Source organism: Bufo bufo, chromosome 5, assembly GCF_905171765.1.
Source record: "Bufo bufo chromosome 5, aBufBuf1.1, whole genome shotgun sequence".
NCBI lineage: Eukaryota > Metazoa > Chordata > Amphibia > Anura > Bufonidae > Bufo > Bufo bufo.
Genome location: NC_053393.1, coordinates 165,616,249 through 165,632,374, shown reverse-complemented (window position 1 = coordinate 165,632,374; position 16,126 = coordinate 165,616,249). Strand labels below are relative to the sequence as shown.

At 48.2% G+C, this 16,126-nt stretch overlaps 1 protein-coding gene across 1 annotated transcript in view; it reads right to left on the bottom strand.

The window, feature by feature from the left end:
* The window catches only part of SMCHD1 (structural maintenance of chromosomes flexible hinge domain containing 1), a 383,867-nt gene that overhangs the window by 331,496 nt on the left and 36,245 nt on the right, over positions 1–16,126 (bottom strand). The window contains 1 exon segment of the mRNA XM_040432517.1: positions 15,022–15,097. Within this exon segment, the coding sequence (XP_040288451.1) occupies positions 15,022–15,097 (76 nt within the window).

Genomic DNA, 16,126 nt, shown 5'->3' with positions numbered 1-16,126 from the left:
ATGTTGGCCTGCCAGCTGCTGGCCAACATAATAATTGCAGCTCTAATACGCTGGCTCTCTTCAAAACGACCCAGCATCTTAAAGCGAATTGCCTGCATCCCCATTGGCCGCACGGGTGTTTCACTGTTTAGATTCCGTAATGACACTTGATCACTGCATCTAAAGGCTTTAATAACCGCGATCGCATAATCGGCCTGCCAACACATGCATCGGTGCCCCGCAATCTCATTTGTGGGGTGCCGAAGGATACAGGAGGGAGTCCGCTTCCTCTGTAACTGCTTACATGCGACTGTTGCTTCCCCCATCACAGTGAATACTTAAAAAATATATCCATTTTTGGTAGAAATTTGTTATTATTGCATTGCACTCATTGTGAGCTAAAAATCTTTTTTTCAAATTAGTCTTTATTACCTGAACAGCTTTGAGTTTATCTACTAGCAGGATCTGTATTTTCTCTCTGCTCCATCAAGCAGGGAGTTGACGAGCTCCTTATCTCCGATTTCTGACCTTATAAACACTCATTAAAGAGTAATTGCCTTTTTTTGCTAATGTGTAATGTAAGGGATCGCCTCTTATTCGGGGGTCATTCTCACAATGATCTTCATCGACCACAGGCTTAGGGGCCAAACATTGCTTTTATTTGGCACCTCAGCAAAACCAAAACAAACAATACAAATAAAACACCTGCCCGGCTGGGCTCTAACTAAACATGAGGACTCCCTACCTCACTGAAAGCCCCGTTCACACACAGGAAGAACATGCGTCTTTTCCCAGCCTATCAATCCAGGTCCAGTACCTTTTAGGGGATTGTGGCCCAGAAGTCCTCCTGACTCTGGCCTAACGACCGTCAATTCCAAGACCTCGCGGAGTCCCCCAAAGTTCAGGCTAACACATAGCCCCGTGGCCCCTCAGCCAGCTCGGCTGAGCCCACTTGTACAGAGCCTTCCCAGGCCTCTGCTGCACACAGACTCTTCCGCCTCCTAACAGTCTGGACTGGGCTCTTATCCCAGACTGATTGTTCCACCTGGTGCGGCCTCTGACCTGCTGATTGACAGCGAAGAAATGGAAACTCCTGCCATATCTCTCCCCTAGCAGCCGTGAGGCCTGTCACTGCCTCACAGTAAGGACAGTGACAGAGAACATTTTTCTAATATACTTTATTTAGGGAAGAAGTTTATTTATGGTAGAAAACTTGAGCTGGAAGCAATGCTCTATCAAATGAGCATTGCTATGGGACATCTGTCTTCCATGAGCACAGTACTGTGCTGACTAGGGAGACAGGCTGTGCTGGGAGCTGCTGGGCCTCTGCCTGCCCTGCTCTCCCTAAGGGTCCATTCACACGTCCGCAACGTGTTTTGCGGATCCACAAAACACAGACAGCAGCAATGTGCGTTCCGCATTTTGCGGACCTCACATTGCCGGCACTAATAGAATATGCCTGTTCTTGTCCGCAATTGCGGACAAGAATAGGATATGTTCTATTTTTTCGGAAAAAGGAATTGCGGACCCGGAAGTGCGGGTCCGCAATTCCGTGTCCGGGCAGCACATCGTGCTGCCCCATAGAAATGAATGGGTCTGCAATTCTGTTCCGCAAAATGCAGAACGAAATTGCACACTGGACAGGAGCCCAATATATATTCCCCCTTTTTTTAAAAAATAAGGACTTGTATACTATGTATATGCTCACTGGCCAGCGCTGTCAGTGAGCTGTCCCCCTGAGTCCAGCCCCCGGGAGCGATGCCAGTGTGAGCAGTAAGCGCTCACTACAGCCAAGGCAGGGGAAAGCTGTTATATAGTATATAGGGACAGTAAACAAAAAAAAATAATGATGTGATGTTAAAGGGGTAGTCAACTAACAGTATTAAACGTCTTCGTCACAAATTGATCAAAATCACAGATGCAATTGATGCTAAAATTAAAACAAAAAAATCTTTATTAAGGATAGAGAAAACCCACTTAAATCCAATGAAGAAGTATCAGTGATGGAACTAATTCCTGCACACTCACTTTGAAGTCCCCAACTAATACACCCCCAAACGAGGGGCTATACAGATGTCCCTCGATATTAGTAACCTCGGGGGATAAGTAAACAGGTAAGACGCACCAGTAACATCAGCCAAGAGATAGCCCTGTGCCGCTCAAACTGAAGGTAGGCTGTTGTATCTCTGTCTAAGATCATGATCATGCAGCCCACAGAGAAAGGGGAGCAAGCTGATACAAAGTAGCCTCACAACTCTGAAAACTGGCAACATTGGCACCCGTCTTTAGGAAGAAAACAGCAACCAATAGTCTGTTGGTTTGGGAGAACTGTCATCCGGTGGCTCTAAAACAGGGCATCCCTAAGTGCCACTGCTGCTGGACTTGCAGGATGGTCGTAACCATGGAAACGAGCAGTATATGTGATGGAAAATGAATCAAGCCAGCAAAGGAGGAAGTATGGACAATAATAATACATTAGTAGTGGCTTGTATTAAATTTCTGTACATGATAAATATCACAAACCTCCATTTCCACTCCAACATTTCCTACCCCTCTGTGTCAGTGACGTGTATGAAGGGGCTTGCTGCCTGGCGAGTGAGAGAGTGCTCCCTGTCTGTGCCAAAGGTTGAGTAACAAGGAGAGGGGTCTGAAACTAGGCTAAAGGAGTTGTATTCAGAATTAAAGTACATTAGCAAGTTTTTACATTTTGCCAGTATAACATGGGGTGAAAATGCATGTCAGAGTCTGAGGTGGAGGTCAAGCTTTTACCCACACTTATATCTAATATTGGTTGGCAACCCTGGCTCATTCTCTGTGAATGTATATACAGCTTACAATTAGGCTGGATTCACATTACATTTTTTGCCTCCATTTGATGAATAAAAAAAAATTTCTAAATACAAAAACTCAGCACAACTTGTTATTGCATCCTGCAGAGTCCGGTAAAAGAAGATTTTTTGTGAAACTCACCTGTAAAATCTTTTTCTCGTCTTTTCCAGCCTAGGCCATTACCAGGAGGAGACACTATGCAAATAAAGAATAAAGCTCCTCCTCCACGGGCTATACCCCCAGGTTCCCACAGGAGGACCTCAGTGCGTGCAAAAGCAGTAGGAGAAGGAGACCAAAAACTTTGCAAAAGAAAAACCTAACAACGGAATACCGCCATCGGACCGAAACCATAAGGTCCCAACATAAGTGAACCAACCCCTCCTGCAACAGACAAGAATGGGTGGGAGCTGTGTCCCCCAATGGAAAAGACGAGAAAAAGATTTTACAGGCGAGTTTCACAAAAAATCTCCTTTTCTCGCCCATTCCATTGGGGGACACAGACCATGGGACGTCCCAGAGCAGTCCATGGGGTGGGGAAAATATCAACACCGCCAGAGGGGCACGTCCAACGGTCAAACAGGAACCACTGCCTGCAATACCTTGCGCCCAAGGGCAGCATCAGACAATGCCAAAGAGTGCAGATGGTAAAACCTTGCAAAGGTATGTAAGGACGACCAGGTTGCCGCCTTACAAAGTTGCGATGCAGACGCTTAATTACGCCTAGCCCAGGAGGCCCCCACCGGGGGCACTCTGCCACGGGAACGATATGCCATGGCAATAGCCGACCGAATCCACCGAGCCACAGTGACCTTGGAGGCCGCCAGACCCTTACGAGGCCCTTCGGGAACCACAAAAAGGGAGTCAGAACAGCGGAAGGGGGCAGTCACCGAAAGGTACACCCTCAAAGCACGGACAACGTCCAGGGAATGAAGAGCGCGATCCTTGGGGTTCGCTGGAGAAGGGCAAAAAGAGGGCAGGACTATGTCCTCATTAAGGTGGAAGGCGGAGACCACCTTGGGTAAAAAAGAAGGGACCGGGCGCAGCACCACCTTATCCTTGTGGAAGACCAAAAAGGGCTCCCTAGAGGAAAGAGCCGCCAGCTCCGACACCCTCCTGATAGAGGTGATGGCCACCAGAAAAAACACTTTCCAGGTGAGCAGAGTCAGGGAAATCTCCCTCAGGGGTTCAAAGGGAGCTGTCTGGAGGGAAGACAGAACCAGATTGAGATCCCAGGGGGGCAGAGGAGGAACATACGGTGGAATTCTGGTGGAAGAGCGGTCCTTGAGACAGCAGGTCCTCTCTGAGAGGAAGAGGCCACGGAACATCCGCCAGCATCCGAGTGACCTCCGAGAACCAGGTGCGGCGAGGCCAATCGGGGGCGATAAGGATGGCCGGAATCCCTTCTACCGCGATCCTGCGAAGAACCTTTGGGAGTAACGGCAGCGGTGGAAAGACATTGAGGAGGGCGAAATCTCGCCACGGAGACACCAGAGCGTCCACCCGTACGCCTCCGGATCCCGAGCTCGGGCCAGGAACGTGGGAACCTTGTTGTTGAGTCTGGACGCTATCAAGTCCACGTCCGGTTTTCCCCAACGACGACAGACGTCTTCGAATACATCCAGGTGCAGAGACCACTCTCCCGGATCCACCTTGTTGCGACTAAGGAAGTCCGCCGCCCAGTTGTCGACCCCCGGGATGTACACCACCGACAGAACTGGAACGTGAGTCTCCGCCCACTGAAGGATCCCCCTCACCTCCTGCATCACCCTCCGACTTCAGGTCCCGCCCTGATGATTGATGTAAGCCACAGCTGTGGCATTGTCCGACTGGACCCTTACCGGGTGACCCACCAGGAGAGAAGTCCAATGAGAAAGGGAGAGGAAAATTGCTCTGAGCTCCAGAATGTTGATCGGATGGCAGGCCTCCACCGATGACCAAACCCCCTGAACCGTCCACGTCCAGAGAACGCCACCCCAACCCAGGAGACTGGCGTCGGTGGTGACGACCGTCCAGGAGATTGGAAGGAAGGACCTCCCTGAAGTCAGGTTGCGAGAGGAGAGCCACCACGGGAGTTCCGCGCGAACCCGAGGAGGCAGGCGGATCCGAGAGTCCAGACCTCGCGATGTCTTGTCCCAGGAGGCCAGGATCGCCTGCTGCAGAGGCAGAGTGTGAAACTGGGCAAAGGGGACGGCTTCGAAGGAGGCCACCATCAGCCCCAGAGCCTGCATGCACTCCCGGATGGAGAGATACCGGGAGTGCAGACGACGAGACACCGACTCCTGAATCCGAGAGGACTTGGCATCCGGAAGGAATACCCGGGCTGCCGTGGTGTCCATAATCATCCCCAGGTAAATCACCCTCTGTGAAGGACGAAGAGAGGACTTCGGGAAGTTGATCAGCCAGCCGAACTGTTCCAGAGTCTGGACAGTGATTCGGACACTGTCTTCTGCCTGGGGAAGGGAGGGAGCCTTTATCAGTATATCGTCCAGGTAGGGCAACAGAGATATGCCTCTGGTACAGAGAAGCGACATGAGCGGCGCCAAGATCTTGGTAAATACCCACGGCATGTCGCCAGCCCAAAGGGAAGCGCGACAAACTAATAATGATGCCCCCCAATGGCAAAGCGCAGGAATTTGAAGCGAGATTCTGCGATAGGGACATGCAAATAGGCATCCCGGATGTCCACCGACGCGAGGAACTCCCCTGGAAGAAGAGAAGCAATAACGGAGCGGAGGGATTCCATCCGGAAACCTCCGCACCCTCAGAGACTTGTTTAGCAGCTTCAGGTCCAGGACCGGGCGCACTGAACCCTCCTTCTTTGGAACTACGAATAGGTTGGAGTAGAACCCTGTGCTTTGTTCCTGAAGAGGGACTGGGGCAATTACTCCCCTGTCCAGAAGGGAAGAGACCGCTTGTAAGAGGTCCGAGGCCCGAGTCGGGTCCCCCGGAACCCGAGAAGGGAAGAAACGTTCCGGAGACCTGGAAAAAAACTCTATTTTGTAACCAGAGGTTACAACTTCCAGGGCCCAGGCGTCCTGGATGTGAGCTCTCCAAACCTGATGAAAGGAAAGCAGTCGGCCCCCCACCGCAAGAGGTGGGGGTGCCCCTTCAGGCGGAGGACTGCTTGGGAGCCGCGGGGCGGGCAGAACTCCCCTGGCTTAAAGGAAGGCTTCTTGCGGGAGTCCTGAGAGCCACCGGAGGAGGGGGCCATCGCAGACCTGGAAGAGGAGAAGCGACGAAAAGACTGGTTCCTAGGACCAGAGGACCGAACTCTGAAGGTGCGCTTGGATCTAGATTGGGGCAGGTGGGTGCTCTTGCCAAAAAGTCTGGAACCCGCGAAAGGGAGGTTAGTGAGAGAACGCTTTGAGGAAGCATCAGCGTCCCAAACCTTCAGCCAGACTTCCTTGCGCTGCGTGACCGAGAGGGTCGAAACCCGCGCAAAGAGGGTGTTGACATCCAAGGAAGCTTCAAAGAGGAATTTTGTCGCCTGAGACATCTGGAGGACAAAGTTCAAAGTGTCCGCAGAGGCATCCTGCTCCGCGAGGTCCTGATAGTGGCGCTGCAACTATACTGAAAGCGCCCTGGCCACCCAAGCTGAGGCGAACGCAGGCCGCAGACCTGTGCCTGCCAGTGTGAAAATGGCTTTCGAAAGAGAATCCAAACGCCTGTCCACGGAGTCCTGTAGGGAGGAACCGTCCAAGACCGGTATGGCCATATTCTTAGCCAATTTGGCCACCGGCGGGTCGACCTTGGGTGGGGAAGACCACTGCTGCACGTTGTCTGTCGGAAATGGATAAAGAGTATCCATGCGTCTTGTGGCAGAAAAACAGTGATTATGGCGGTCCCAGGCCTTTGACAGGACCTTGGCAAATTCGCCATGGATGGGGAATGCGACTGCCTCTGGTTTCCTGGAATGGAAAAGGGGTAATTCCTGGCTACTGGTGGAAGGATATCAAAGGTGTCACGAACCGCTGTGACCAAATCCGCCACCATGGTGGACAGTTTAGGCGACGGCTCCAGCTCAGTGTCTTCGTCCGAGCTGGATCGTTCCCCTTCAGACCTATGATCCCTGCAAGGAGGGGGAGAGTCTGAGTTCGCCTCCAGGCGAGGGGGTGAAGCAGAGTCATCCGAGGAGGGATGCTGCTGCGCACGCTGCCTCTTAACAGTAGAGCGTCTGTGAGGTGGAGCGGTGCTAGCCACAGGATCTGTGACTGCCATGCGTTCCATAAAGGCCATGGCGGCACGCGAGACTTGGGCTAAGTCCGCGGCCGCTCTAGATATGGCAGAGGCCCAGGAGGGTTCCGCGGACTCCGAAGGGGCGGAAGAGGGACTGGGCTGAGGGAGAGGAGGCGGCGGAGGAGGAGGAGGAGCAGGATCCTGTCCCGAGGCAAGGCAAGCACTACAGGCACCTGATACAGATAGAGGCAAGCAGCAAACCTTGCAGGACCCCAGTGGGGCCTGAGAAGCCGCCTTAGAGGACTTTTGGGGGGCCCCTGGTTTTGGCATGATGGAGACACCCAGAAAAAAAAGAAGGATCAGGGTCTCCTACCGTTTGCAGCAGCAGATGGTAAGCTGAGGAGCAGCCACGCGAGGAGAAGCGCTGAGGTGAGCGGAAGCCCCGGAGCAGAAGCCATAGGCTCCGCCTCCTAGTAGTGTCACAAATCACACGAAACCCCCGAAAATGGCATATAAGTGCATATATTATCACATTTTGAATTTGGCTGCATATCATTTGGAATGGGGGGGGGGGGGGGGAGATAGTTGTAGGTATTATAGGATTCGACTATCATCCCTAGTCAGGATATCTGAGGTTCTTCACTTGGTTTGTGTTAATTATGTTCACATTTGTGTTTCTCAGCAGCAGCCACCAAATATACTCTGTCTGCCCTCACTAAGCAGTTAGGAGGACAATAAGAGGTAGGGGCAGCATTCTAGAAATCAATATACCAACCCTATTCTCTGTACTGGGTTTTCAGACAGCATAACTTTTGAACCTTTCTGACTGGGGCCAAATCAAGAACGGTACATGTGACTGGCCCAAGGGTTGTATGAAAGTGCAAAGAAAGGCTCTGTTGAAATCTCCATTACTCTGCCTCTGGCATACCAATGCATGTGCAGTCCGCAGATGAAGTCAACACAGGTACCCCCTGCTTTATCCTTAGAAACGTGACAGGGATGTCAGAAAGGATTCTGATAACATCGGAACCTCTTTGGAATGTTAATCACTGACAGCCTGGACTGTGTGACTAATGATAAGCACGAGGCACCAGCCAGACTACTAGTAGGAGGTAATGTGCATACAACACACGCATGAAAATAACCTTGTTTTTTATTCTGTATTAGACAATGTAAGTAAAAACATAAAGAACTCCATCTGCCTAATATTGTAGACGTCCCTCAGGGCACCAAAACAGCTCTGAGCCATGGAGGCATGGACTCTACAAGACCCCTAAAGGTGGCCTTTGGTATTTGGGATCAAAATGTTAGCAGCATGTTCTTTAAGTCCTGTAAGTTATGAGGTGGGGCCTCCAAATATCGAACCTGTTTATTCAGCAAATCTCATAGATGCTGAGATCTGGGGGATTTGAAGGCCAATTCAACACCATGAACGCTCATGTTCCTCAAATCATACCTGAGCAATTTTTATGGCAGGGCGCATTATCCTGCTAAAAGGGACTCACTGCTATAGGGGAGTACCAGTGTGTCAATTTATTAATAGGTACAGTACATACATAAGCACTTGATTTATTTGCAAACTTATATCCTCTTACCTTTTGGCAACAACTAATGGCAATTGAAAACGTAACAAACACCTTAAGATTGTAGTTCGATATATTTATTTCTTTTTTGACTAGCCAAGTTATTTTTATAGTTATGATAACAGTACATCCACTGAAGGCAATATATCAAGAAATACATTTAAGTCAGTTCTACTTCAAGGGGTTATGTCACTTCAGAAAATGGCGTTTTTCATGTAGACAAAGGTACTACAAGGCACTTACTGATGTATTGTGACTGTCCATATTGCCTCCCTTAATGCCTTGATTCATTTTTCCATCGCTTATATACACTGCTCATTTCCAGAGGTTACGACCACTGCTGCAGCCAGACGGGAGCTGCTGCGCATGCGCGCCTATGTGCGCTCCCATGGTTCTGGCCTCCAGAGAGGCCGACTCTTTCCTATAGTGTGCAAGCACGGCCACCAGCCCATCACTGCTGGATTGCAGGGTGGTCATAACTGCTGAATACGAGCAGTGTATAATGCGACTGACAAATGAATCGAGTCAGCAAAGGAGGCAATATGGACAATCATTATACATTAGTAAGTGCCTTGTAGTAACTTTCTCTACATGATAAATGTCATTTGCTGAAGTGAGACAACCCCTTTAAGTCTAGGTTGCTGTATTTTTAAAGAGGACCTTTCACCAGAATAAAGCATCTAAACTAACTATACAGACGTGTAGAGAGGCGCCCAGGGACCCCCCTGCACTTACTGTTATCCCCGGGTGCCGCCTCGTTCGCCCGGTTATAGCCTCCGGTATCTTCATAGTTAGGCTCCACCCAGGGGAACCTGCCGGCGTCTCTTTCTCCCATGCTGTAGCGCTGGCCAATCGCAGCGCTCAGCTCATAGCCTGAGATAGAGAAAAAACTCTCAGGCTATGAGCTGAGCGCTGCGATTGGCCAGCGCTACAGCATAGGAGAAAGAGACCCCGGCAGGTTCCCCTGGGTGGAGCCTAACTATGAAGATACCGGAGGCTATACCGGGCGAACGGAGCGGCGCCCGGGGATAACAGTAAGTGCAGGGGGGTCCCTGGGCGCCGCTCTACACGTCTGTATAGTTAGTTTAGATGCTTTATTCTGGTGAAAGGTCCTCTTTAACCAAATTTGCCAAATGTTGCAGGTTGTTTGATTTTTGGCCCATCTGTCCACAGATGCTTCTCCAGTTTTTACGCCATCCCCCAACTGGATGGGATTTTGTGACATTTTAAAAGGTCCCATTTTATAAAACTGGCTTAAAACTACTTGCATAGAGAACCATGCCCACTTTCAAAAGTGGAGAGAGAGGTGTATAATCATAGACACAAATGTTTCTTAACCACTTCCCGACTGCCGATTGACTATAAACGTTCTGGGCGGCCAGGTTTATCTCTGAGCAGACGTTTCTTAACGTCCTTTCAGAGATGGCAGCTGCATGCTAATCGTGCAGCTGCCGAACGGGGGGCCCGCTGTCAGTGACAGCAGGGCACCCCAGAGAGGACAGGGACCGTTCCTGGGTGTCCCTGCTTTCTAGATCGCTATATACACAGCGATAGCAAATTGTGGGGGGATATTCTCATGTTATCTTTTGTGAAAAAGAAAGTTTGGGCCTAATGCAACATTTTCTTGTTAAAAAAAAAAAATAATAATATTACATTTTTTCATTTTTACACCCAAGTACTATAAATTCTATGAATCAACTGTTGAGTTAAGTGCTCGCTACACCCCTTAACAATTCCTTGGGTGGTGTAGTTTACAAAACGTGGTCACTTTTTGGGGGTTTTCACTGTGGGGTCTCTTCAAATGCAACATGGTGCCCAAGACCATTATAGCAAAATCTGCCCTCCAAAAACAATATAGACCTCCTTGCCTTCTGTGCCCTGCCGTGTGCCCAAACAGCAGTATACGACCACATATGGGATGTTTCTGCACACTGCAGAATCAGGGTAATAAATATTGAGGTTTGTTTTGTTGTTAACCCTTGATGTGTTCCAGGAAGAAATTGATTAAAATGGAAAACCTGCAAAAAAGTGAAATTTTTAAATTTTGCTTTAATTCCTGTGGAAAACCTAAAGGGTTAACAACATTTCTAAATCCAGTTTTGAATAGTTTGAGGGGTGTCATTTATAGGTTGGTTCTATTATGCAAGCCCCACAAAGTGACTTCAGAACTAAACTGGTCGTTTGACTTTGGAAATTTTCTTAATAATTTAAAAAATTGCTTCTGAAATTCTAAGCCTTCTAATGTGCTAAAAAAATAAAATTACATTACCAAAATGATGCCAACATATAGTAGACATATAGGGAATGTTAATTAGTGAATATTTTATAAAGCATCACTGTCTTAAAAGCAGAGATTCAAATTTAGAAAACAGTGAATTTTTTTAAAATTTTATTAACTTTTGGATTTTTTTTTTATAAATAAAGGTAAAACATATTGACTCAAATTCACCATTAATATGAAGTACAATGGGTCACGAGAAAACAAACAACCTCTGAATGGCTTAGATAAGTAAATGCGTTCCAAAGTTATTACCACATAAAGTAAAACATGTCAGATTTGCTAAATTAGGCCTGGCCAGGAAGGGGGTATAGAAAAAAAAAAAATGCACCAAAACATCCAACTTAGGCTACGTTCACACGAACGTGTGTGATCTGTGGCCGTATTGCGGCCCGCAAATCGCGGGCCGCAATACACGGCCACAGTTCCGTGTGAATTCCGCATCACGGATGCGGACCTATTCACTTCAATGGGTCTGCAAATCCGGAATCGCAGAACGGCCGCACGGGTCGGGACCCCTCGGAAGCATTACGGAGTGCCTCCGTGGGGTTACGTCCCGTACTTCCGTTCTGCTAAAAGATAGAACAAGTCCTATCTTTTAGCGGAACGGCCGGATCGCGGACCCATTAAAGTGAATGGGTCCGCGATCCGATGCGGCTGACCTACGGCCGGCGATCGTGATTTGCGGGCCGCAGCACAGGCACGGGTCACACACGTTCGTGTGAACTCGGCCTTACTTATGCAGTTTTTTGTGCTAAAGTGTGAATATGGAGTCTCTGATCATCTGGACTTTACTGTGTCTGACAAAACTATCATGACATATGTAAGGATTGATTAAATGTCTTAAATGTTTGTGCGAGACCTTGTCCATTGTCTGCCAAGGTTATCTTCAGATTCTGATTTATTGCGGACCTGAGAATTGGCCACGCCAAGGTCCGAAATAATAACAGACAAACAAGATATACACAGTGACCCTTATAGATTGCATAAGCCGGCTACATTCAACTAGGGCAGTGCTTCTCAAATAGTGGGGCGCGCCCCCCAGGGGGGGGCGCCAGGCTCCGTAAAGGGGGGCTCGTTCAGGCCTTTGGGGTGTGCGAATTTCTTCTGTATAATGCCGGCAGGCAGGCCGGGGGCGGCCGGCGCGTCCCTCAGTAATGTCACGTGCCTGCGCCGCCTGCTTTATGAATGAATCAGGCGGCGCAGACAAGTGACGTCACTGAGGGACGCTCCGGCCGCCCGGCCCGCCTGCCGGCATTATACAGAAGAAATTCGGATATACGGTACTATTAGGAGTGAGGGGGGCATGTTTAATAACTTTAAACGGCGGCGGCGGGCACACGGAATCTGTGGATGGCACAATTAAGGGGTGGGGGTCTGTGGATGGCACTATTATGGGCTGGGGGGGGCACTGTGGATGGCACTGTTATGGGGTGGGTGGTCTGTGGATGGCACATATATAACAGTGCCAGCCACAGATCCCCCTGTAACAGTGCCAGCCACAGATCCCCCCCATAAGTGTCCGTCATCCACAGATCCCCCCATAAGTGTCTGTCATCCACAGATCCCCCCATAAGTGTCCGTCATCCACAGATCCCCCCATAAGTGTGTGTCCGATCCACATTTCTTTCTTTTTTTATTCTCTTATACGTTAATAAGGATACAGTGTTATGCAGAGGTGTACTTATAACAATTTTATAGACAAATGATACTATTTACAGTCGCGCGGGGGGCGCGAAATGTTTTCTTCTTCCTAGGGGGGGCATGACAGAAAATAATTAAGAAGCACTGAACTAGGGGGTTGAAGCTCTTTGGTTAAACAGTATAAAAGTTGGAACTTTTCAGCAAAGCAGTGAAGTTCATCTACAGAAGGAAGTTTCTAATAGAAAAGTTTTCCTGACTGATGTGTCACTGTCAGATGATGTTAACTCAACGGGCGATGTAAATTTTCTATTCTTCGTATTTACTTAAAGGGGTTCTGCACTTTCATTTAACTGATGATCTATCCTCTGGATAGATCATCAGCTTCTATACTGCAGTCATTGAGCATGGACTCCCATATTGTTGAGTGGATTAGGCAGTGGCTGAGTGACAGACAACAGAGGGTTGTAGTCAATGGAGAACATTCAAAACAAGGTAATGTTACCAGTGGGGTTCCACAGGGATCTGTACTGGGACCGATTTTGTTTAATATCTTCATAAGTGATATTGCAAAAGGCCTCGCTGGTAAGGTTTGTCTTTTTGCTGATGACACAAAGATATGTAACAGGGTTGATGTTCCTGGAGGGAAACGCCAAATGGAAAAGGATTTAGGAAAACTAGAAGAATGGTCAGAACTCTGGCAACTGAAATTTAATGTGGATAAGTGCAAGATAATGCACCTGGGGCGTAAAAACCCAAGGGCAGAATATAGAATATTTGACACAGTCCTGACCTCAGTATCTGAGGAAAGGGATTTAGGAGTAATTATTTCAGAAGACTTAAAGGTGGGAAGACAATGTAATAGAGCAGCACGAAATGCCAGCAGAATGCTTGGATGTATAGGGAGAGGTATAAGCAGTAGAAAGAGTGAAGTGCTTATGCCGCTGTACAGAACACTGGTGAGACCTCACTTGGAGTATTGTGCGCAGTACTGGAGGCCATATCTCCAGAAGGATATAGATACTCTAGAGAGAGTTCAGAGAAGAGCTACTAAACTAGTACATGGATTGCAGGATAAAACTTACCAGGAAAGGTTAAAGGACCTTAATATGTATAGCTTGGAAGAAAGAAGAGACAGAGGGGATATGATAGAAACTTTTAAATACATAAAGGGAATCAACTCGGTAAAGGAAGAGAGCATATTTAAAAGAAGAAAAACTACCACAAGAGGACACAGTTTTAAATTAGAGGGGCAAAGGTTCAAAAGTAATATAAGGAAGTATTACTTTACTGAGAGAGTAGTGGATGCATGGAATAGCCTTCCTGCAGAAGTGGTAGCTGCAAATACAGTGAAGGGGTTTAAGCATGCATGGGATAGGCATAAGGCCATCCTTCATATAAGATAGGGCCGGGGGCTATCCATAGTATTCAGTATATTGGGCAGACTAGATGGGCCAAATGGTTCTTATCTGCCGACACATTCTATGTTTCTATGTTTCTGATCGGCGGGGGTCCGACACCCGGGACCCCCGCCGATCAGCTGTTTGAGAAAGCAGCGGCGCGCCAGCAGCGCCGCCTCACTGTTTACCGCCGGGCCGCCGGCCCACTGACATCACGACTGAGCTTAGCCGCGCCCACGCTAGTTGATACTAGTCGTGACGTCAGTGGGCCGGCGGTAAACAGTGAGAAGGCCGCGGCGCTGCTGGAGCGCCGCTGCCTTCTCAAACAGCTGATCGGCGTGGGTCCCGGGTGTCGGACCCCCGCCGATCAGAAGCTGATCATCTATCCAGAGGATAGCTCATAAGTTAAATGAAAGTGCAGAACCCCTTTAACTTACCAAAAGAAGGACATCATCTCTCTATATCTATATATCTATTACATTTAATAAGTCATTATTAATGGTCATGTGAAGTGTAGTAGGGTATTTTTAACTTCATTTGAAGTTGCAGTTAAGAGTCTCTCTTTAAAGAGTATCCGAACCTAAAGCCTTAGGCTACTTTCACACTAGCGCTTTTGCTGGATCCGGCAGGGTTCAGCAAAAAATGCTTCCGTTACTCATAATACAACCATCTGCATCCGTTATGAACGGATCCGGTTGTATTATCTTTAGCATAGCCAAGACGAATCCGTCATGAACACCACTAAAAGTCAATGGAGGACGGATCCATTTTCTATTGAGTCAGAGTTAAATGGATCCATCCCAATTGACTTTCATTGTGGGTCATGACAGTCTTGCTCCGCATCCCATAACGAAAATAAAACCGCAGCTTGCTGCGGTTTGCTCTCCAGTAGGAGAACGCAACCAAACGGAGCGGAATGCATTTTGGAGCATTCCGTTCAGTTACGTTTTGTACCCATTGAAAATAAATGGGGACAAAACGGAAGTGTTTTTGTCCGGTATTGAGATCTTATGACGGATCTCAAGACTGGAAAATAGAACCGCTAGTGAAAGTAGCCTAACTCTTAACAGCAAAACAGGTGCAAAGCCAATGATAAAGTCCACTGAATATTTTGAACTGCAGATTGGATACTTACTAAAGTTAGAGTCGGTCACTTGTTTTCTATTTGTTGTTGAGATGACAAACGCTTCACTTGGTCTGATGCCAAAGGTCTAGTAAAGAAAAATAAAAAGTATAATACAAGCTATAGGAATCTCCACCAGTGCAGCTCTATGGAATAATCAGGGTTCTTTACTCTTTGCACATCTTTTCAGAGCTGCCTACAATGTCCAACAGGTTCTGAAACAACTACAGTATAAGGCCTCATGCACACGACAGTATTTTTTCACGGTCCGCAAAACTGGGTTTTGTTGGTCCGTGATCCATGACTGTTTTTTTCGTCCGTGGGTCTTCCTTGATTTTTGGAGGATCCAAGGACATCAAAAAAAAAGTCGTTTTGGTGTCCGCCTGGCCGTGCGGAGCCAACCGGATCCGTCCTGACTTACAATGCAAGTCAATGGGGACGGATCCGTTTGACGTTGACACAATATGGTGCAATTGCAAACGGATCCGTCCCCCATTGACTTTCAATGTAAAGTCAGGAGTTAATATACCATAGGATCAGAGTTTTCTCCAATCCGATGGTATATTTTAACTTGAAGCGTCCCCATCACCATGGGAACGCCTCTATGTTAGAATATACCATCGGATTTGAGTTAGATCGTGAAACTCATATCCGACAGTATATTCTAACACAGAGGCGTTCCCATAGTGATCCCCCCCCCTTCCCTAGTTAAAATCACGTTCCCCCATCATTGGTGGCAGTGGAGAGTTCCGATCGGAGTCCCAGTTTAATCGCTGGGGCTCCGATCGGTAACCATGGCAACCAGGATGCTACTGCAGTCCTGGTTGCCATGGTTATTTAGCCATTTTTAGAAGCATTATACTTACCTGCGAGCTGCGATGTCTGTGACCGGCCGGGCGCTCCTCCTACTGGTAAGTTAAAGGTCTGTGCGGCGCATTGCCTATAGCACAGACCTGTCACTTACCAGTAGAAGGAGCTCCCAGCCGGACAAAGACAGACATCGCAGCTCGCAGGTAAGTATAATGCTTCTAAAAATTGCTAAGTAACCATGGCAACCAGGACTGCAGTAGCGTCCTGGTTGCCATGGTTACCGATCGGAGCCCCAGCGATTAAACTG